We start from the raw sequence: 21,060 nt of genomic DNA on the forward strand, positions 1-21,060 counted from the left end.
CTCAGAACTGCCCCTGGGGAGCCAGGTGACCCCAGGCAAATTCTGTGAGCACTCTGAGCCCCGATTTCTCCATGTGGGAAATGGGCATAATGATGACAGACCTAGCTCACCTCGCTGGTGTGAAGGTCGAAAGAGAGACTGAGTCAGTAACAGTCTCCACAAAGCCCCTTTGAATGAGACATTAGTATCCTGCACTCAAGGCTAAGTGCTGCGAGAGTCTGAGACAGAAACTGCATGATGGACATTCCCACCTTCCTCCTTAGTAACCAAAGGCTTTCTATACTCCAGCTATATGCTCAGCTAAACCCCTGCATTACCCACCCCCCTCCCAACAGTTAGGTGTGGCCATGTGCCTAAGTTCTGGCCAGTGAAATGGAAGAGGAATGTGCAATTTCTGAGAAGTCTCCTTGGAAATTCCCAGCTTGAGGTATTCCTTCACTTTCCTCCTGCTTCCTCAAGATGGTCTTGAGATGGTCACAGATGGTATTCCTTCACTTTCCTCCTGCTTCCTTCTGCTGCCTGGAACTCAGAGGCGATGGCTGGAGTTCTGGCAGCCATCTTGTTCTACGAGATGGTCTTGAGAAAGTAAACCATGCACTAAAATAGTGCCATGGGAAGTTAGAAGGAACCTGATTCTGATGACTGGAGCTCTCATTTAAACACTGGACCTTCTGCTTCAGACTTCTTTTACATGAGAAAAAAAAAAACTTGTAACTTGCTAAAAACCAGTTATTTTGATTTTTTTAATTGTATGTCACTCAGCCTAATTTTTTAAGTAATGCAGCCCCTTTGAGATTGTATATATCCAGAGTCTTGATTGCAAGGAACAGAAAAAAAAAATTAAATAGGCTTAAGTGAAAAAGGAAATTTATTAGCTCTTGTAATGGAAAAGTCCAGTGTCTAACTCAGGCATAGCTGGATCAAGGGGCCCCAAAGATGTCACTAAGACCCTATCTTCACTCCTCAGCTCTACTTTGCCTAGTTCTGGCTTCCTTCTCAGACAGTCCCTCCATGAGCACAAGTAGTCCCACCTCTCAACCCCACCCCCACACACACCCTACCCCTCACCCCAGCAGCTCCAGGCTTATCTGCTCCCAGATTGGCTTCCCCAGCAGAAAGACAGCTTCCTTCCCCCAGGAGTTCCAGCAGAAATCCAGGAGGACTGACTCACTGACCCAGACTGGGTCATATGCCTATCCCTGAACCAATCACTGGGGCCACTCTCACTACACTGTCTGCTGGGGACGCAGCGGAGAAGGGACAGAGCCCCGGCCTCAGAGGACGGTCATGGCCCCATTCCCAGCGAGGCTCAGGGAGGTGGAGGCCTGGCCGAGCTCACCCTGCTGGCCTGGGGGGGACCAGGGCCGCGGGTCAGGCCCACGCCCTTCAGCTCCACGGCAGAGCACCTCCCACCGCCACTCCTCAGGGGCCTGGGCAGTGGTGGCCCCACTCCCGTGTCTCAGTTTCCCTATCTGTGCAAGGGGGCCACTCTGAGCATTCACCTCGTGGGTCACCAACCATCCGTGAAAAGCGCTTGCACAGCGCCTGAGCCGCGTCTGCACCGCAGACGTTGCCAGCAGTGCTCACCATCATCATGTATAATCATAGTCACCACATCCCCCGCGGGCACAGACCTCGGCCCTGCCGCCCTCAGCTCGCCCCTGCTCTGCACTCAGTGCCCTGACTCTGCAAGCTCTGTCCCTCCTGGGTTTGCCACCGTCCAGAGCCCTCAATCCCGGGCTCCAGGAGGATGTTTTTGAGTCCTCGAGTTCTGTCCCAGAGGCTGCCACTGGCCGATAGTGACAGGAAACGGGCTGGCCGCAAGTGGCCCTCCCGATAACCCTGGCAGCACCTGCAACTCTCTCCATGGCCCCACAGCCCTTATCAGCTGCAGCAGTGTCTCCTCTGAGCTGGGATCCCCATGTTGACCTCCCTGACCCCTTGCCAGTGTTTGCAAACTAAGACCCAGCCGGAGGGAGATGGGCAGGTGGCAGGGGCAGGCAGGGAGGGGCATCAGCTGTTCCAGGTAAGAAAAGGGGACCCTGCCTGGCAGGATCCCACCTGACTTGACTCCAGGAACCCTGACCCTTCCCTCGGCAGAGGCTGGAGGCCTGGACTACAGAAAGGGAGAATTTGCAAATCTCAGAATCAAAGGGATCAGATCAAAGGGATCAAAGGGAAAAGGTCCGAGGAGATCCCACAGGGACGCTAGGACAGAGAAGGTGGCTCCCGGTCACCCCCAGCCACCTCCCAAATCGGGGTGGCCCATCTCACTTCACAGCCAAGGGCTGACCATGTGGAGTTGTCACTGGACTCTGGGGTCAGACCCAGCTGCCCAGCTCCGTGCAGGTGCTGTGCTCCCCATGCATCTCCTCCGCCCCATTCCCTGCAGCAACTCTGACCTCTGCCCGCCCCCCTTTCCCTGGCCCCAGCCTCAGATCTGCCCAGCACACTCCAGCTGGGATGGATGGTCCCAGAACTCCCGCTGGTGTCCTCCACCAGAATCAAGTTCTGAGTGCTGGCAGGCCTCAGCTTCGCTGCTGTGCCTGGCACAGCACTAGGTGTGGGGGACACAAGGCAGACAGCCCCTGCCCCCCTGGCATCGGTGTTCTAAAGGGGGTGGGACAGAGACAGGTGAGGACGCAGATGAAGGGAGACACAGTTCAGCTGCCTGGACCGAGACTGGGGTCGGAGAAGGCCGCTGGGACAAAGACACTTCCGTGTTGAGAGCTGAAGGAGGCCGGCAGGTAAAAGCTGGAGGATTCAACAGCAGGTGCAAAGGTCCTGTGGTGGGTGAGCTGTGCCCAGTGTGGGCAGGGGCCTCACAGACCACAGTGGCAGCTTTGGCTTTTTCCTCAAGGATGATGGGGAGCCGCAGAGGGGAGCTGGAGGAGCCGTGACCCTCTAGCTGCATGTTCAGCAGGACCCTCTACCTGCATGTGGAGTGTGGACTGAAGAAGGATGGGGCGGAAGCAGTGAAGGGGCCACTGCAAGGGTCCAGGAGAGAGGGGGTGGTCCTGGACTGGGGCTGGAAACAGGGGAGGGGGCAAGGAGGGGAGGAGGGGGGCAGATGTGAGACAGGCTTAGCAGGAGTCGGCTGTGAGGGTGAGAGAGGGGTTCAGAGTGACCGGAGGGTGAGGGAGGGGTTCACAGTGACCGGAGGGAGCCTGGCTCACCCGCTGTGCGTGGTAGGTGAACGTGGGAGGCGGGACAGATGCACATGTTGCGTTGTGAGGCCGAGCTCCGCTCTGCAGGATTGGGGCGGTGGTCGCGGGGAGGACAAGCCTGGCGTCTGGAGAGCGACCATCCCAAAGGAGGCCAAGCCGCAACCTCCGAGCTCTGCCCACACTGGCCTCCCTACCAGGAGTGCCCACTCCACTCCCCCAGATCACCAGGAGCCCCCCCGATGGCCCCTCGCCCCTGTGCAGTCCTCCCCTCCCCCATGGCATCGACCACACTGTGCTGAGCTGGCCAGGCCGTGTCTGTGCATTGCTACCCCCCGCTCCCCAGACTGCGTTCACAGCACATCCGTCCACCGGGTCTCTGCTGCCGCCCCATCCCCATCACATCCGAAGCTCACCTCCCACTGACTTTCCCCTCACTGTGCCTCTCCAGCCACACTGGCCTCCTTGTCCCAGGGCCTTTGCACCTGCTGTTCCTCCTGCCTAGAACCCGCTCATTCTCCATCACCCCCGGTGATACGTCCTGACCAGTATATGAAATTGCCCCATCTGCCTTTGCTGCATCTCCCCCACTAGTCTGCATGCTTGCTGTGTGCCCCCAGTACGTTATAAACCCAGTGGGCAGGACTGTGTTTTATGACTATCCCCAGTGCTTTGCATGTGACCTGGCACACGCCACTTCTTAGAATGAATGAATGAGGGAGAAAGTGAGGCAATGAGTGAATGAACCTCCTCTCCAGCCTTCACACCCCCTCCAGGAGGCCCCCGTGATTCCCTCAGTGCTGAGTCGGGGCTCCAGCTGGATGGTGGGAGAGGCTGGGACCAGCCCGGGATGGAGCCCCTCTCCCGCACACCCAGACGTCCCTTCCTGACTTGCGCCGCGCCCGGCTGCCAGCAACCTGAGGGCAGGGGGCCTGGACACCTGCTCCTATGCCTTCTCAGCAGCTCCTGCCCGGGTTCTGCCAGCAGTGCCCTGCCTTCTCCAAGGAGCCGCCCCCTGCTCCACCAGGCTCTGGTGGAGCCGCCCAGCCTCTGCCCCCAGGGCCCTGCTCTGAGCACATCAGAGACTGAGCCCGGTGGCTATGGGGCTCAGAGGCGCCCATTTCGAGGGAAAAACTACAGACCCACTTTTTCTTTAAAGAAAACAAGTTTTATTTTTATAATCAGAACATTCTAATAAAAATATTATTAGAATCTGAGCTACTTTGCTTTCTGGGCCTTGACTCTGCCCTGGCGTGCAGGGAAGCGCCTGCCCGTGTGCAGCAGCCCCGAGGCCTCCCACTTCCCTGAGGTAGGTCTGCAGGAGCGGCCCGCACGCCCCAACCCCCTCGGGCCTGTCCCCTCATCTCACTCTCCCCTCCCCCTCCAGGAGCCCCATCGCGGGCTGTGGGAACTGTCACCTCCCCCGTCCCCGAACCCCCAAGGCAAGCAGATGTGTCTCAGCTCAATCCCGCAGCTGCTTGGGCTGGTACAAACACAGCAGGCGACACCGCGGGGGGCACTCTGAGCCTCCACCCTGCCGGCCAGGACGCTGCGGTCCAGCCCCTCTGCCCGCAACCCCGTCACAGCCGCAGGGAGGGGGACAAGCTTAAGACAACTTACTGTCTGGAGACGCCCACCCTCTGAGGGGCTCGGGCACCCGGGCCAGCAGACACCTTATCACAGAAATACTATCACTGGCTCCTCGGGTGTAGAGCCATCGACAAAAGCGAGTCTTTCAAAGTCAAAAACAGGTTTTGGATTCTTGGTGGTGAGAGTCTCTGCTGAAAAAATAGACTGAAATTCTGAATCATCTTAGTAGCAAAACAATGATGATAAGAAAAAAAAGTCGCAGTGCTTCGACGTAAAGGACCACGGCCAGCTGCCCCGTCGCTGGTCACTGGTGGCCCTGCCGCACCTGGGTGTCTGGGGGCCGGGGGGAGGGGGAGCGCCCCGGGGCCAGCATTTAGAAAATGGGAATTCAGGGGGCCGGTGATCCGCCCCGTGCACGGTTCACAGCTGTGCAGACAGAGCAACAACAGTCCACACACGTCGCGATCCTGGGCTTCCCTGGAGCAAGGCCTCTCTGAGCGGGACAAAGTCTCTGCTCACCCCAGAGGGCCGCTGGGGTCTGTGGAGGGTCTAGAAGGCCCCACAGGATGCTGGGGGGACCGCCCATGGGCTCCAGGGGTGCGGGAGGATGGGGACAGTGCGTGCGCGACATTCAGGCTGATCTTCAAATGGCTCTCGGTCACTCTTTTCTCTCAAAGTCCTCCCTCAAGGCGCGACGGTCCTGGGTGTAAAGAGAAGTGGTCTCTGGGCCACCCGGGTTGCAGGCGGGGTCCCGCAGGGTCTCCCGAGGCACAGGTGCGGTGTGCACCCCTGGGCTCGGCTGGCACTCGCCCAGCGCGTGGTGATGGTGCCGCAGTTGCAGGGGCAGAAACGGCCCTCACTGCATCCTGTCGGGCTGCAGCTGCTGAGGCTGGTACTGCACGAAGGCAGTGCCCGCGGGGGCCGCGGCTGAGAGGGCCTGGGGCACGGCGGCTGGGTAGCCATAGCTCACAAAGCTGGCGGCTGTGGCGGGCGAGGCGGCATACGGGTACTGGTCGTAGGTGGCCGGTGGGTACTGGGCGTAGGCCGGGCTGGCCGGTGTGTACTCAATGTAGGGCGAGGACAGTGACGGGACTGGGGCCGCCGGGATCACCACGCTGGGCTGGACGATGGCTTGTGGGTAGATGTAGTGGGGGGTCAGCCTGTGGGGCCAAGCAGAGAGGGTCAGGGTCAGGGTCGGGCGACAGAGCGGGGCAACACAGCTGGCTCGGGTGGAGTGCAGGTGCCGGAAGAGCTGGGTGATGCCGTGTCCCCCCTCCAGCATCTCTACTTCCTCATCTGTAAAATGGGTGCAATTACAATAATGGTGCTCCTACCACAGGGCCTTTGCACTGGCCGTGCCCACAACCTGCACAGCACTTTCCCCAGAGACCCACAGGGCTCCCACCTCCCTTTTTCAAGTCTGCACTCAAATGTCTCCTCCGTGAACCCCTCCAGGCAGCCTCCCCCATCCCACCCTACACCCCAAACACCACACATCCCTCACAGGAGCAACACAACATGATTTGGGGGCAGGGGTGGGGAGTTTAAAAATGATGAACAATTTCAGCATCAAATCCAGCACAAGCCCTTCTGAGCACAGGTCCCTGTGTGATCACCCAGGTCACATGTCCATGAAGCCAGTCCTGTCCCCCCACTTCCCTGGGTTCATCTTCCCAGCATGTGCCACCCCCTGCAGTGACACCCTGCACAGTTTACTTGTTCACCACATCTGTCTGCCCTGACTACAACGTCAGCCACCCATGAACTGACAACACAGGCCCTGGCCCAGGCAGGGGCTCACTTGCTGAGTGAACGGAGACAACGATGTAGTACAGGCGTAACTGCAAAACCGCAATGACGGTGCTGCGAAAAAAAGATGATGGCCAGAGCCTCAGGGACAAGGCTCAGCAGGCCGGCGGCCACGCCTCACGCGCAGGAACTGGCTGAAACTTCCCCCAGGTTGGCCTTCAGGTAACCATCTCATTTTACAACAGAAAAACTGGTCTTGGAGGTGCCTCGCCCAAGGCCCCCTGGGCATCAGCCTGGGAGCTGAGAGCTGCACCCCGCACTCGTCCCTCCCTGCAGGATGCCCACCGCGGGCTCCGTGCATGCAGCCCTCCACTGTAGGGGCAACCCAACACGCCGCAGACAGAGAACCTGAGGGTCGGGAAGGCAGTACCAGCAGGTGCCCACTCTGCAGCCAGCGCCGGGCCCCACGGCAGCCTCGGCGGGGCAGACGCCGTGGCCTCCAGCATCAGCCCCTCCTCCTCCTCTCGGGCCCGCACAAGTCACACGGGATGGGGCTGACGTGGTTACACACCTGGGGTCCGCCCCAGCGTCCCTCCACGCCTGTGAGACAGGCCCCGGACCCCTGGCCTGCCCCCCCCCTTCCATTCCGAAGAGAAGCTGCTTTGAAAGAAAAAGGGAACCGTCCCCTCCCGGTGCTCCCGCAGGCCTGGCAGGGGCAGAAACTGGGGCAGCTCTGGGAGAGCAAGTGGACAGAAAGCTAGGCCCTGGAAGCTGGGCTCCCTGCCCCCGCCAGGCCCCTCGGCATCCAGCAGCCCTCCCTCCCGAATAAGCACAGGGGCTCAGTGGGTCCCGGCGGCACCCCTGGGAACAGCGAAAAAGCAGAGAAACCCGAGTGTCGTCCACAGGGACGGAGCAGCGTCCAGTGTCCCCAGACCGCCCCACGTGGCAGCAGGACAAGGTCCACGCTCAGCCCCAAGCCGCTCCCCTCCACGCTGCCGGGAGAGAAAGCCAAGCCGCAGAACAGAGATACTGTTTATGCAAAACTGTGATATTTATACTGAATGGTGATAATGTTCACGCTAAAAAAATCACATGTGTATTTATATCCGTGCTGAGGACGGGTGAGGTGGAATTGCATGGAGCTGCCATTTTTATGGGTCCAAGAGCTGACTGAGGGCAACTTTATGTGGGGCAATGTTCTGAATGCAAAGAAAAGGCCTGGAAGGAGGCTGTGTCAGGGTTGCATGTGGGTCCGAGCATCTCTAAAAGGCAAATGGATTCACAGGCACAAAGGGGAATGAGAAGCACCACTCACAAGAGCCAAAAAGGAAAAGCAAGCACCCATCCAGCACCCATGCACTGATGAATGGATTTCCAGCCTGCCGCGTACCCACGCCAAGGAGGAGGATTCCACCATAAAAAAGAATAACACACTGACACACGCCACTGTGTGGATGGACCTTGAGGACACGATGCTGAGCAAAAGAGGCCAGACACAGAAGGCCACAGACTGAATGATTCCCTTCACGTGACATCTCCAGAAAAGCAAACCCAGGAAGAAAGTGGTTACACTGCAGGGGCTTCGGAAAGCAGGGGAGGGGAGTGAGTGCTACGGGCCTCCCTCCGGGCGACGACAAAGTTCTGGATCAGACAGTGGTGATGGCCGCACGACTGTGTGAATATATTTCATGCCCTAAACCAGCAGATTTGAGATTACGCATGCCTTACCACAACAAATGCACAAATACAAGGGGCAAATCCTGAGCGAGGGGTGAACGACCCAGCGAGGAAAGAGCTGGGGTGGCGACGGGCACCACAGCCCCAGGGATCCAGCAGCAAACCCCTGGGGGTGAAAGCCTGGGCACACCTGGCTTGTCCCGGAGGGGCCCCAGCTCCCCCCGGCCAGGGAGTGCCTACACCGGGCCCCCGCCTCCCCGTCATCTGCCCTCCTGGGTGGCAGCACTCCTATGGTCGCCAAGGCCACACACTGCTGCTTGTCAGGAAGCCAGGCAGCTTTGGCCCGGAACCCTGCGCCCAGGCCATGGCTCCCACTCTCCCTCTCTGCCCTATTAGGAGTTTCTGCTGCCCACCCCCTCCTGCCTCCCTGGTGGGAACAAGAGCCCTGAACAGAGCAGGGCCTGGGTTCGAATCCCGCCTTGGCCTCCCAGGCTGCAACCAGCCTTCTCACGTGCCTGCGCGTGTGCTCTGGGCGAGGAGGCAGCCGTGAGCAGACGACCCAGCCCCTGGCCTCTCAGCGCTTGGATTCCAGAGGCAACGAACACACCAACCCGTGAGCCAGAGCTGGGAGCGGTCGGGAGAGGCTTCTCGGAGGAGGCGGCAGCGCTCAGAGCCTGAGCTCCTGGCCCATCTCCCCCACTGGACCTCACATGAGCAGGTGGTGCCTCGCCCAGGGCCGGGCCACGGGAGGGGCTGGACACGCGGTGCTGACCAACAGCCGGTGGGCACAGACCCCTCCGAGAAAGGAAAGGGGCCCCGGCCGCCCGGATGTCTCTCTGAAAAGGAGCCAGTGCAGACACGATGGAGCGCGTCTTGGTGCGGTGCCCACTGTGCTGTCCTGGGCATCATCAATGCCCCCACCACGTGAGCCCCACGCGGCTCCCGGAACCCTAGAACATTCCTTAGTGGGCAGCTACGGAAGCTTTGAGCCCAGAACTTCTCCCAACACGGGCAGGCGCACCACTGCTTCACACAGCATTTGCTAAAAACGTGGATCCCCGCAGACTGCCAAGTCAGATGCGGGCCGGGAACCTGCATCTGACAGGCCCCCGGAGATTCGGATACACACTGACACTGCAGAACCACTACCTGGACCAGGCACACACTGTCCCCACGGCAGAAGGACCCGGGGCTCTGAAATGACAGGTTTCTGGCCACACCTGCCTCAAGGCTGCTGGCCAAGGCAGCTGTCACGTTTACCAGGTTTCTGACACTCAGCGTCGTCAGGACTAAGCTCTGCTCTGGCCACCACAGAGCTGCCCTGCTGGGGGATGCTCAGACACGGTGCAGGCGAATAAGCTTCAGGGTGACAGGAAGGGGGACTCCCTTGCTTCCTGGCCTGCAGGGACACTGCGTGTCTGTATTTGTTCACCTGTTTTCCTCAAGCACCTTCTCCCCGCTCCCCACTCTGTTTGGGAAAAGCCCAAGATGACTTATGAAGCATTTCACAGCCATAAAATAGGTGCTGCTGTTACCCTATTTCCCAGAGAGGGAAACCAAGGCTCAGAGAGGCCGAGGCACTAGCAGTCACACGGCCAGGGAGACAACGGCTGGCGTGGGTTCTGCCACTGGGTTAAGCACTGCTGAGTCAAGGTGGGAGGAAGCTGCGAAGCTCCCCCTCCACCCCCAGGAAGGGGACCGGGGCCCTCAGCTCTGCGCTGAAGTTACAGAGCCTCTGTGAGTCTCAGTTTTCCCATCTGTAAAACGGGTCTGGCAGAGGCTGACGTCAGGGCTTGAGAACCGAGACCCTCCACCAGAACAGCATTTCTCAGCCACGGCGGCTCTGCCCCCAGGGAACACTCAGCTGCGTCTGGGACATTCCTGGTGTCACACTGGGGGTTGGGGGGTGCCAGTGGCAGCCAGCGGGTGGAGGCCAGGGACACCACCAACAGTGCACAGGTCGCCCCCCCCCCCCCCACCGACCACAAAGAACCCTCCAGCATCACGGTAAGGTCGAGACCCTGCTGTAAACTGCAAAGAAAAAGGCAAATACCATTGTCACGACCACTGACACCCATGCAGAGGGCTGGGAAGAAGCCAAGCAGGGACCAAGGGACTGAGCTGGTGCACACACACCGCCCCCCGACGGGAACCCACTGGACTCTTCGATGAAAAGGAAACCCCAGCCAAACCACCGGCTGGCCCCATCTGAGCACAGCCCCTGCGCCCCCTTCCCAGGCCCACACACCACAACAGGGGAGGTCTCACGCGCCTGGCACCGGGGAACAGGGTGCGCGTCCAGCGGGTTCCTCAGCGCCCCACCTACTCCCCAGAAAGGTCAGGGTGCTGCCGGCCTCCGTGTGCTTGCTCTGCAGGCCTCTGAAAAGGGCACAGGCCTGGCACGCTCTGTCCTCGGGGACTCCCCTGCCCACGTCCACCCCACCGCACCCCCAGTCCCCCAATTCCCCCCATCCCCCAGCAGCAAGCCTGCATGCCACCCAGACCTGGCAGGCCTGCTGCGCAGCCCCCTACTCTGCGGCCAGGAGTCATCTTAAAAACAGTCCGGGAGACCATGCCACTCAGGCACGTCCCCACAGGGGCCTCCCCTTTGCCCAGAGCCAAACCCTGACTGCTCCCCACCCCCAGGGCCTCCCTCAGCCTACCTCCCCAGCTTACCTCCAGCCCACTGTCCCCACTCCGGCCTCCCAGAGCTCCTTTCCGTCCCCCAGACGGCACCTGCTTCTCCGAGCACAGGGCCTTTGCACCTGCTGCTCCCGCTGCTGGCAGGCTCCTTCCCACAGCTCAAACCTCACCTCCTCGGAGGCCTTCCCCGACCACGCCCCCCACCAGCCTTACTTCCTTCCTACAACCCCAGACTACCCTGTCATCCATCTTCTGTGCCGCTGTCTTCCCCACGAGAATGCAAGCCCCACGAGGGCGGGAACCTGGCCTGGACGGCTGGGTCCCAAGTGCCTAGCCAACCCCTGCCAAATGCCAAGGGCCCTGCGGGCACCCAGTGGCAAAGGGGCCCCTCCGGGGCTGCTGCCGCTTCCTGGGCCGGGAGTCACGGCCCTGGGGAGGCAGAGGAAGTAGCCCGGCCGGCACAGCCGGGGACCCTGGGGAAGCAGAACCCGCAGCCTCAGTTCAAGTCTGGCTCTTCACCTGCCAGCCTCGGCCTCGACCCAGGGGCCGGGACTGCCCCCTCTCCACACCCCAGAGACCCCCTCCTCGAGCCTGAGGGAGGGCAAGATCAGCCCCCACCCAGCCCAGCCCCATGGAAGGTAGCCCAGGGCCCTGGAGGGAAAAGCAAACCAGCTAGCAGGATGGTCAGGTTTGGGGTCAGAACCTAAAGGTCAGTTGACCCGATGCCCAGGGCCTGGGCAAAGCAAACCCCCAAACCCCCAGATTGGGAAGAGGGCTGCAGCCAGCCAGGTTCAAAAGGCCAGACCAGAGCTTCCCTGGTGGCGCAGTGGTTGAGAGTCTGCCTGCCGATGCGGGGGATGCGGGCTCGTGCCCCGGTCTGGGAAGATCCTACATGCCGCGGAGCGGCTGGGCCCGTGAGCCATGGCCACTGAGCCTGCGCTCCGCTACGGGAGAGGCCACAACAGTGAGAGGCCCGCATACCACCACAAAAAAAAAAAAAAAAAAAAAAAAGGCCAGACCATCCTGGGGGGGGTACACGCTCAGGCTGAGCACCCCCTGCTGAAAGGGTGATGGCCGAGATCTCTGCCCAGACCCACGCACCCAGGGCAAGCGGCACACAGCCAGGAGCCAGCCAGCTGCCTCGGCCGATGGAGACCAGGGCGGCGGGCGAGGACCGAGTCTGGGTCCTGGCCGTGCCTGTCCAAGTCTATCGGCCCTCTCTGGCCGCGTTTCCCCATGGGTAAACTGAGGGTGCTACAGAGTCCAACAGAGCCTCCCCTGGAGCCCTGAAGGCAGAGGTCTTGGGGTCTGCGCAGGAGCGTCCGGGGACGCTGGGGCAGGTGAGGGGGCCGAGGGAGCCGGCGCCCGGGAGACAGACGGGCACGCCGCCCACACACTCAGAGCAAAACTGTCAGCGGAAAGGCATCAGCTGCAGCCCCAAGCACTCATTTTGTGAATGCACAGCTATCCCCAAAATAGAAAGAAAAAAGGCAAATGAGCCCCTTTCACTTTCTCTGCTCGCTCTCTGGAGGTTCGGCCTGAGGGGTCGGAGAAGCCGGCGGCCGCTGGGGCACAACTCAGGATCCTCAGGCCGGGGAGGGGCCTCCCAGGGCTCTCCGGAGGGGGGACACCCAGGTTCCCTGGGGCCGTCGGACCACAAAGCAGGTAAAACACATCTCCCACGGGGCAGTGCCAGACCCTGGCCCGGCATCTCCACCGGAACCTGTCCAAACCCAGACGCCTGCTCTTCCCCCCAAACTGCAGCCTCCCCTCACTGCCAAGGCCAACTGACCCACCATTAGCTCAGGCCCAAAGTTCTGGAATCTTCTCAGACTTTCTTTCACACGTTCTTTAAATGTGCTCAGAATCCCACAGCTCCTGACTCCCGGGCGGCCACCACGGCCTCGCGCGTGGACTGGATCACTGCGAGGTCCCCTAGTGGCGCCCCGACCCTGGCCTCGGTGGTTCAGGCCTACCCAGCAGCTGAAGAGACACTATAAGACACAAGTGACCTGGCCCTCATCTGCTCAGGGCCCACAGTGGCCCCCCAGTACTCAGGCAAATCCAAATGCTCCCCTGGGCCAACGAGGCCCGACGTGAGCTGAGGCCAACCTGCTGGGCCTCTGACCCCGCCAATCTCCCACCACTCATACCAGCCTCCCCTGCCCAGCTGCCCCTCTCCCCGCAGAGCGCCTGTCGCCACCCAAGCCGCCACCGCTCTGCCAAAGGCAGCTCCGTAATCACGAGCAGGGCCAGGGCTCCCTCCATCTCCACGAAGTCCCCAACCTGCCACAAACTGGCTGAACGAAAGCACAGCTTCCTCCTTTCAGCCACGTGGGAGGGGTCAGGAGAATGATCCAGATGCACCCCGCCCCCCGTCAGCACGCTGCAGGGCACGCATCACGTCCACATGGCAGATGGGGAAACTGAGGCTCAAGGACGAAAACTCGTCGTGAGAACAAAGGGTCACACGGACAAGTCGCGGGGCTTCCAGGCTCCTTACACAGCCTCCTCCCGCTGCAGTGAGAAGGGGCGGCCCGGCCCACTTGGGCGCCCCCCACCCGGGTCCCTGCTCTGGGACACACCCGTGAGGCCAAGTGAGACGCCCACATCAGCCTGCGAGTGGTCAGGCCTCTCCCTCCGACCAGAGGCTTCCTGACGAGGCCTCGGTACGGGGGCCCCTCCTGCCAGGGCCACTGGGGCCGGCGAAGAGCTCATCCTTGGAGAGCAGCCCAAGAACCGCCCCTGAGGCCAGTGTCTGTTACAGCAGACGGGGACAAACAACAGGTGTGCGCGGGCCGCCCGCCAGGGAGGGCCACGCGCCGGCCCACTCCTCGCTCCAGCGAGTGCCAAACAGGAAGCGACGGGCTGGGGAGGGGCAGGGCCACCCCAGACACCCTGAAAGTAAAAACAAGCCACGTGATGCCACCCAGGAGGGCACCAGCTTCCTCTCTGCCCCCATACCCTCCGGCTCTGACCTCACTTCCTGCCACACCTCCAAGGCGCAGGCCCCCTGTTCAGGCGCTGCGACTCCCCCCGGCTTTATTTACTTCGTATCATGAAATCACGAGAGACTCTCCGGAAAGCACAAACACGGCAGAGAGAGGCCCCAAGGGCCCTCCCGTGGGGTCCCCAGAGGTGACGTCTCATAACCCAACATGCTACCAAACCCAGGAGGCGCACGCCGGACCATCGCTCTGAGCTCGGCTCCGGGCCTGGCTCGGATTCCACCAGTTCGGGGGCGTCCTCGGGTGTAAGTCCACGATTCTGTATCACACACACAATCACCCAGCCACCGTTACAATCTCGACACACGCCTGTCCCAGGCCACGAGGCCCTCCGCCGGCCAGCTGCCCTGTTCAGCTGTCCCCGTCACCACCTCGGCCCTCAGGTGCCCACGTGGATGTCTAATGGCCTGGCTTCCCCGCCAGAAAGCGAGATGGAGAACCAACCACACCTTTTTTATTCAAAGTATCCAGCAGGCACTCAACAAATACTGGATGAATGAAGGATTCTGGGAACAGCTCTCGGCCTTCTGCCCAGCCCACTGTGCTCCGTGACATCTTCCTGTCACTCTCTGGCCCCTCTCCCGCCCTGGGGACCCAGACACTCTGCTCAGACCCCCTGGGCAGGCACACACCCACAGCCTGGTCACAGTAAGGGCAGCAAGTCTCCATCTGGGCACTGGGGCCCTTCACACAGAGGGTGTAGGGGCCCTGAAACTCTAGGAAGAACAGCGTGTGCACGTGCCGGGGAGAGGGTCCCATCCCCAGTCGGCCCTGAGAGGTGGCACCGACACAGTCCCCACCCCGCAGACGGGGAGATGAGCCCAGAGAGAAGGGGCTGGGCCTGGCCTTGAGCCCGGGGCCTTGCTCCAGCACGAGGCCTGCCTGACACCCAGCAGCCCCGGGACCCTGTCCTGCCATCTGGGACCTAGAGACTGGCCCCAACCCGGCACTGAGGGGGGCGGCTTGCGGTGGACGGCTGTGGAGCCCACAACAAGGCACCCTTAAGAAGCTGGGGTGGGGAGCTGAGCCCGGAGAAGCAGTTGGCCCTTCAAAAATAACCCAAGGAGAGGCTCCCAGTGCAGCCAGGCCTGGGACAAACCTCAGCTCCTACAAGCCTCAGGCCCAGGCCTGGACAGACAGCCCTGACACTGGGAGGCCCCTTCCAAGCCAGACCCAACACTCTGCCTGGACCTGTGCCTGCAGTCTGCTGACTGTCCCACCCCATCAGCAAAGGGCCGGTCGGCTGGGGGGTCTATGGCCGCAGTCCCCCCCGCCGGGATCGAGCCACCTGCCACCTGCCAAAGAAGCCTTCTCCAAACCCTAACCCTAACTCTAACCCTCGGCCCCACGTAGGTAACATGACGGAAGTGTCCCGGTCGCGTCAGGTCCTGAAAAATCCCGTTCTTGAAGAAACGAAAAACTGCGGGCAGGGAATCCAAGCAAAAAGCAGCGAGTGTAGAAGTTCTTTGGCAACTCTTTCCATGCTGACATTTACGACCCAGCCAGATGAGGATTCCGCAGCGGCCTTGCCCAGAAGCAAGCTGTGGAATCTTCAGAGCTGTCCCAGGCACACGATCGGGGCCAGAAAGTCGGGGAAAGTTCCGCGGGGCAGGAGAGGGTTAACGGGTTTGCAAACTCTGGGCTGCCCGGGCCTTGCTGCCAACCCAGAGCCACCACCACCGACCGCTGAGTCAGGCCCAGCCGAGCCCAGGCCCGTTGTTTGCAAAATCAAAAGGGACGCTGACGGCCCAACTCTCCAGCCAGGCGGGCGGGCGCTGGGAGGAGACAGCTGACCCCAAAAGCCCGGCCCGGCACCCTTCCTGCCCCCTGGGGTCTCAGCGAGGCCTGGCGGGAGGCGGCACAGCTCTGAGAGGCTGCGGTCCACCGGCCGCTGGAAATGCAGAGCTGGACTGTCCCTCTGATCCTTGTCCCTGTTTGGGTCTCCACCCCCCTGGTAACCAACAAATAGGGCCAGAAGCCTCTTCATCGTCACAGGTATTAAATGGCCAGCTAGCAGATTCACTTACAAAACACTGTCGCCTGCAGTCGGGAGCACATGGCAGTAAAATCGGTGACCGACGCCTGACCACCCTGCCATAGGTGGTGCTCTGAGGACCACGAGGGAAACGGTCGGAGCACCCTTCCCACCCGCCCGCCCCAGAGAGCAGCGGTTGAGAGCACGCGTTCCAGAGCCAGCCCGCGTGGGTTCAAATCCTGTCACTTCAGCCACCCTGGACAGGTTGTTAACCTTCTTAACCTTTCTTTGCCACAGCTTCCCCACCTAAGAAGCAAGAGTAATATCGGTCCCAACCTTAGAGAGCTGCCGTGAGGGCAGGAGAGAATGCAGACAGGCATGGAGCCCCTGGCCCCATGTGCCAGCACTGCCTCAGGTGGTTATTATTCCCATTTTCCAGATGAGGAAAGTGAAGGCTCAGAAGAGAACATCTCTTGCCAAGATGGACCAACTGGTAAGTGACAAGGTCAGCGTTTGAACCCAGGTCTGCAGGCTCCAGGGACCAAGTGCTGATGCTCACCAAGTCCCAGAGGCAGTTGTGACGGATCAAAAGGGAGCCCAGGCTCGGGCGGGAAGCTACGGTCACATCTCAAGCAGGAAAGAGCCGCACATGCTCGGGGCTCACGCCCGGATCTCCGTGCCAGCCCCTGGCCCAGCCCCTGCCCTGGGGAACAGAGCCAGGGCTGTGGAAAGTGAGGAACACCCTCCTCGTATGGCCTGAACCCAAACAGGAAGAACCTGGGTGATGGCAGGAAGACAGGGGTGTCCCCAAACACCTTCCAAGATGGCTGCAGACACAGGAGAAGCAGATCCCAGGGCGAGAAGGAAACCAGAACCCCCTGTTCCCTGCCGCCCTCCAGGCTTCCTCTCAGGAGAACAGACCGGGACCTGGGCTCACACACTTCCTCCAGTTCACGTGGGGGCCACTGTGCTGCCACAGAGGCTGCCTGTCAGGGTAAGCAGCCCCGAATCATGGTTGACCTGCCCAGTCCACCCAAGCCCAACTCCCAACCTGCTCCAGTGCCCGGTTCACGCTGCCCCAGTGAGCCAGGTGGCCCCTTAAACCAAGCCTCTGGGGCAGGTACACACACGCTCACACACACGCTCACACACACACACACACACACACACATACACACTTGCAACTTTCAGCACAAAACGCAATGTCTAGGATTCAGTCTCTGATAGCTTAAGAAGTTCTAACACTCTAAAACGGGCTGCCTGTTCTATATCTGCCCCCCCAGAACAAACCCCCATCCCCATCAGCACACTCCCTGCACTGGGGCACACAGCCGGCATCAATCACAGGGCTGGGAAGTCAGCCGGCATGGCAGGCTCCTTTGTGCCCCTAAAGTTTCTGTCCTTTCCCAAGCACCTGCTAGACCTTATTAGACGTTTAAAAAAAAAAACAAAGAAAGACAACGACGAAGGCTCTTTTCGGATGGAGGAGACTGGGACACACTGCTCTAAAGCACATCAGACGAAATGTCCACAGGCCGGGCCCACTCGGGTGGGGACATCTGGCCCTGATCCGGGCTCACCTGTTGCAGCTTCGCAAACATTGGACCGGTTGGCAGTGACCTGCTGCCGCCATCTGTCGGGCACTGGAGCAGGTCAGAGGGGCACCCTCAAAGAGCCTGACCTGCTTCCTAGTCGGCAAACCCTTCCAGCATACTTACCTAACCTGCATGGGGCCCATGCCAGGCCTCCACCCACAGAACTCAGAGGTGCTGTCACCATCCCATATCACAGGTGAGGAAACTGAGGCACTGGTGGCTGCGTGAGCGGAGGTCACGCACCCAGCGAGGAGAAACCGGGATCTGAACCCAGGCCACAGGCTCCAGAGCTCATGCTCCCATGTCTCTGTGGTGCGGCCTTTTCTGGGGGACAGAGAAACGCAACCTGCCTTCTCCCCCTTCTCCCAGCTTGTCTCCCTCCCACTCCCAAAACACAATCACGCTTCTGAAAGGCTGGAGCAAAGGTCGGTTCTCAGACGCAGAAAGGTGGCTGCAGACAGCGCAACCGACCACCGTGGGGTCGGCGGTCCCAGGGTAAGAGGCTCCCTCCGACCGATGGGCGCCTGCCCTAGAAGACCCAGGAAGCCCACAGCCCCCAGCCTGGCTTCCAAGGCCTGTTTACCGCCCCCCATCCCAGCCAGCCCTGTCCACTCACCCGTAAGTCCGCTGGATCAAGGTGGGGTGCAGCTGCTGCACGCCGATGGCAAAGCCTAAAACGAGGGACCAGTTAGGGGCCCGGCCTGACACAGGAAAGCACCTCACAATCACCCACCTCTAACCCAACGCGTTAATCAGCTTCCTTTCCCCTCCCAGGCCACCTCCACATGAACCCCGAAACTCCCAGGCGAAGGAGGCCGAGGGACCCGAGAGGCGGCAGCCTCTGGGTGTCGGTCCTCCCAACCTCCAGCCCCAGGGACCAACTTCCTCCCTCCGGTGAGGACAGCTGACAACCGGGTGACGTGCCCTCCTCGCCCTGTCCCACCGGCACACACAGCCAGAGAAAGGGGTTCAGCTTCCAAGCTGGGAGATGACTGCTCTGAGATGGCTCTCTGGGAGCACATGACAGCCGACTGCCACCCCTGGAGGGGGGGGGAGCGGGGGGGCGGGCGGCTGCCTTTTCACCCGACAGATACCAACGCTGAATATAGCAACCAGAAGTGCCAGGGAAGGAGAACAGGGCTCTCACCCGTCTGAAGGCTCCGCGGCTTGGCGCCCAGATAGGCCAGGTTCACGTTGGCCTTGCGGCCGTCGATGTTGGGGTTAGGGTCTTTGCAAGCCCTCTCAGCCGCCGCCCGGTCAGCCATGGTCACCTGGAGGAGCACAGACGCATCAGGGGCTTCCCTTGCCGGCGGGGGGAACGGAGAGAGGGCTCTAGAGCCCTGGCACGGGGCCCGCGTTTCCCCCCGCCCCGGGTGCCCATTACCCAAGGCGTCCAGCCCAGTCCCCTCTGACCCCAGCCTGGGGCCCTCCCAAAGCTGCCCCTGGGCCCCGGCTCCTCCCCCGAGTTCAAGTGCTAGGAAACACTGCCCTCAAGGACGGAAACAACCACCAGGGAAGACACGGCCACCCTGAAGGGAGGCAGGGGTCCCGGCCAGTGGGGACGACAAACCTCCTCGTGGGAGGGATTTAGGAACACCCTGGTTAGAAAGGAAGTAGAAGAGGTGTCTTCAGGCCCATTTTTACTTAGGTTGTTTGGGGTGTCTGAGGGAGCTGCTGGAAAATAAAATGGGGTTGCTTCAGAGCTCCTGAGCGCCCGGGGCTGAAGCCCGGCTCCTCGTTCGCTTGTTGCTCCAGGAAGTGCCGAGAACCTCTCCACAAACTTCGGAGACCCAACTGAACACAGCGGCTCTCCCTTTAAACCGGGCGTGGGGAGGGGGCAGGGAGACGGGGCCTGGGGGGCGGGGGCAGGACCGGCTGGAGCCCGAGAGGGGGCAGCAGGTGCCGAGCCGGCGGGAGGCGCCCGGGGCTGGCGTGCGCCCGCCGGCTGACTCAGCGGCCCGGCCGCGATAAGTGCGGGGCGGGGAGCGCCCGGCCGCGGGGCCACTTACGAAGCCGTAGCCGCGGGACTTCCCCGTCTGGCGGTCGGTGATGACCACTGCCTCCTCGATGTCCCCGAAGCCCTCGAAGTACTTCCTGAGCGAGGCGTCGGTGGTGTGGTAGGGCAGGCCGCCCACGAAGATCTTGGTGAACGTGGTGTCCTTCTGCGAGCCGTGCATGGCGCCGAGGGCGGCCGGGGGCCGCGGGAAGCCCGCGCTCGGGGCGCACGGCGCGGGCTGCAGCAGCATGGGGGGCGCCCCGCCGCCTACGGACCCGGGCCGCGTGAGGCTGCGCTCATTGGGGGCGGCGGGGAGCGAGCGGGACAGCAGGGGCGCCGGCCCAGCCGCCGGGCCCGTCCACTCACGGGTCGCTCCCGCTCTACGCGCGGCACTGCGCTGCGTCGCCTTCGTGCCGGCGCTGCGGGAACTCTGCGCCCCGTCGCCCACCCGGGCTTTGTAGTCGGCCCCGCCCCCGGCCGCCCAGGCCACGCCCCTGGCGTCCTGCCCCGCCCCCTCATCCCCGCCCGGGCGCGCGGGGGCCGCCGGGAGGCGTAGTCCGGCCCCGCCACGCCACGCCCCACGTGCCCTGCTGAAGCCCAGGGGCAGGGCGAGCACAAGGGTAGGGAGCGCATCCGGGTGTTTTGGGGGCACCAATACGTGCTCACTGGGTTCCTGGCCCCTGCTCTCGAGGAGCGCACCGTCTAGCGAATGAGATGTAAACGATTCAGACCATGTTTAGTGAGTCTGAATCGTTTCCCCAGCGCAGCTTACGGTACAGGAACTCATATTAAAGGTGAAACAGCCTTTGTTTTTATATGTAAATATAATTCGTTCGACGAATATTTATCAGGGCGTGGGGGATGCAGAAATGCAGGCAACACACTCTACCCCACAGAGCTTCTATGAACAAGACAAACAGGTAAATATACAATGTACTATCCATTAAGAAATAAATCAGGGTGCTGCCATCCAGGAGTGGCCAGAGTGGTCCCGGAGGCCCCTCTGAGAAGGTGACTGGACAGGGGAAGTAGTTCTGGCCTCCTCAAAAGTCCATCCCTGTGCCAAGGATCCCTCCATCTCTATGGGCCATCCTTGGGGGAAAACAAGCAGAGGGTGGCCCTGTTCCCTCTGTTCCCTTCCCCAGCCCTAGAAACAGGCCCACCCCTGGGTCTCTGTAGCAGGACCCGCTACAGAATTGTCAGGGCATCTTGTCCAAAGTTATTAGGAATTTCATGTCTGACAAGAGCACTGAACCCGAGGCCCTGGCACCAGCACCCCCCCCAACCAGTGGGTCACACGGCCGTGCAGAGCCAGGCCCTGAGGATCTCAAACCCTCCACATGTCCAGGCACCAGCATTGTGATGTCCTGTGCAGTCGGGACTCTGCTGTGGGCGAAAAATGTCACCTGCCATGTCAGTAAACAAAAGATGTTGCGGCCATCAGCCACTGCAGCCACCCCCAACTGTGTACCCTGAGGGGATTCGGGGTGGAACAAAACAGGATACTGGCCCTAGATGGTTAAGGTGCACATCAAAGGAATGATTTCAATGAGCCCAGACTCTTGCATCTTCGCATACGTAGAAAAGCGCTAAATTCGCTAACTTGAGATGTCTGGTTTTTCTTTAACTAACAGTGATCTTTTGATGTTCCCACGTTTTGGTT

At 61.1% G+C, this 21,060-nt stretch overlaps 1 protein-coding gene across 3 annotated transcripts in view; it reads right to left on the reverse strand.

Moving 5' to 3' along the window:
• Nucleotides 1-19,864, reverse strand: part of RBM38 (RNA binding motif protein 38) — a 34,470-nt gene extending 14,606 nt beyond the window's left edge. The window contains exons 1-4 of one of the 3 annotated variants that reach the window (XM_004282305.4): nucleotides 19,411-19,858; nucleotides 18,549-18,672; nucleotides 18,018-18,072; nucleotides 4,311-5,914 (exon numbers count right to left, since the gene is read on the reverse strand). In XM_004282305.4, coding sequence (XP_004282353.1) covers nucleotides 5,611-5,914; nucleotides 18,018-18,072; nucleotides 18,549-18,672; nucleotides 19,411-19,647 — 720 coding nt within the window. In that variant the 5' untranslated portion in view covers nucleotides 19,648-19,858 and the 3' untranslated portion in view covers nucleotides 4,311-5,610. The other 2 variants (XM_033410240.2, XM_033410239.2) reach the window with 2 other exon arrangements.
• Nucleotides 19,865-21,060: the final 1,196 nt, after the last annotated feature.

The sequence above is a fragment of the Orcinus orca genome, chromosome 16, assembly GCF_937001465.1.
Source record: "Orcinus orca chromosome 16, mOrcOrc1.1, whole genome shotgun sequence".
NCBI classification, from domain to species: domain Eukaryota; kingdom Metazoa; phylum Chordata; class Mammalia; order Artiodactyla; family Delphinidae; genus Orcinus; species Orcinus orca.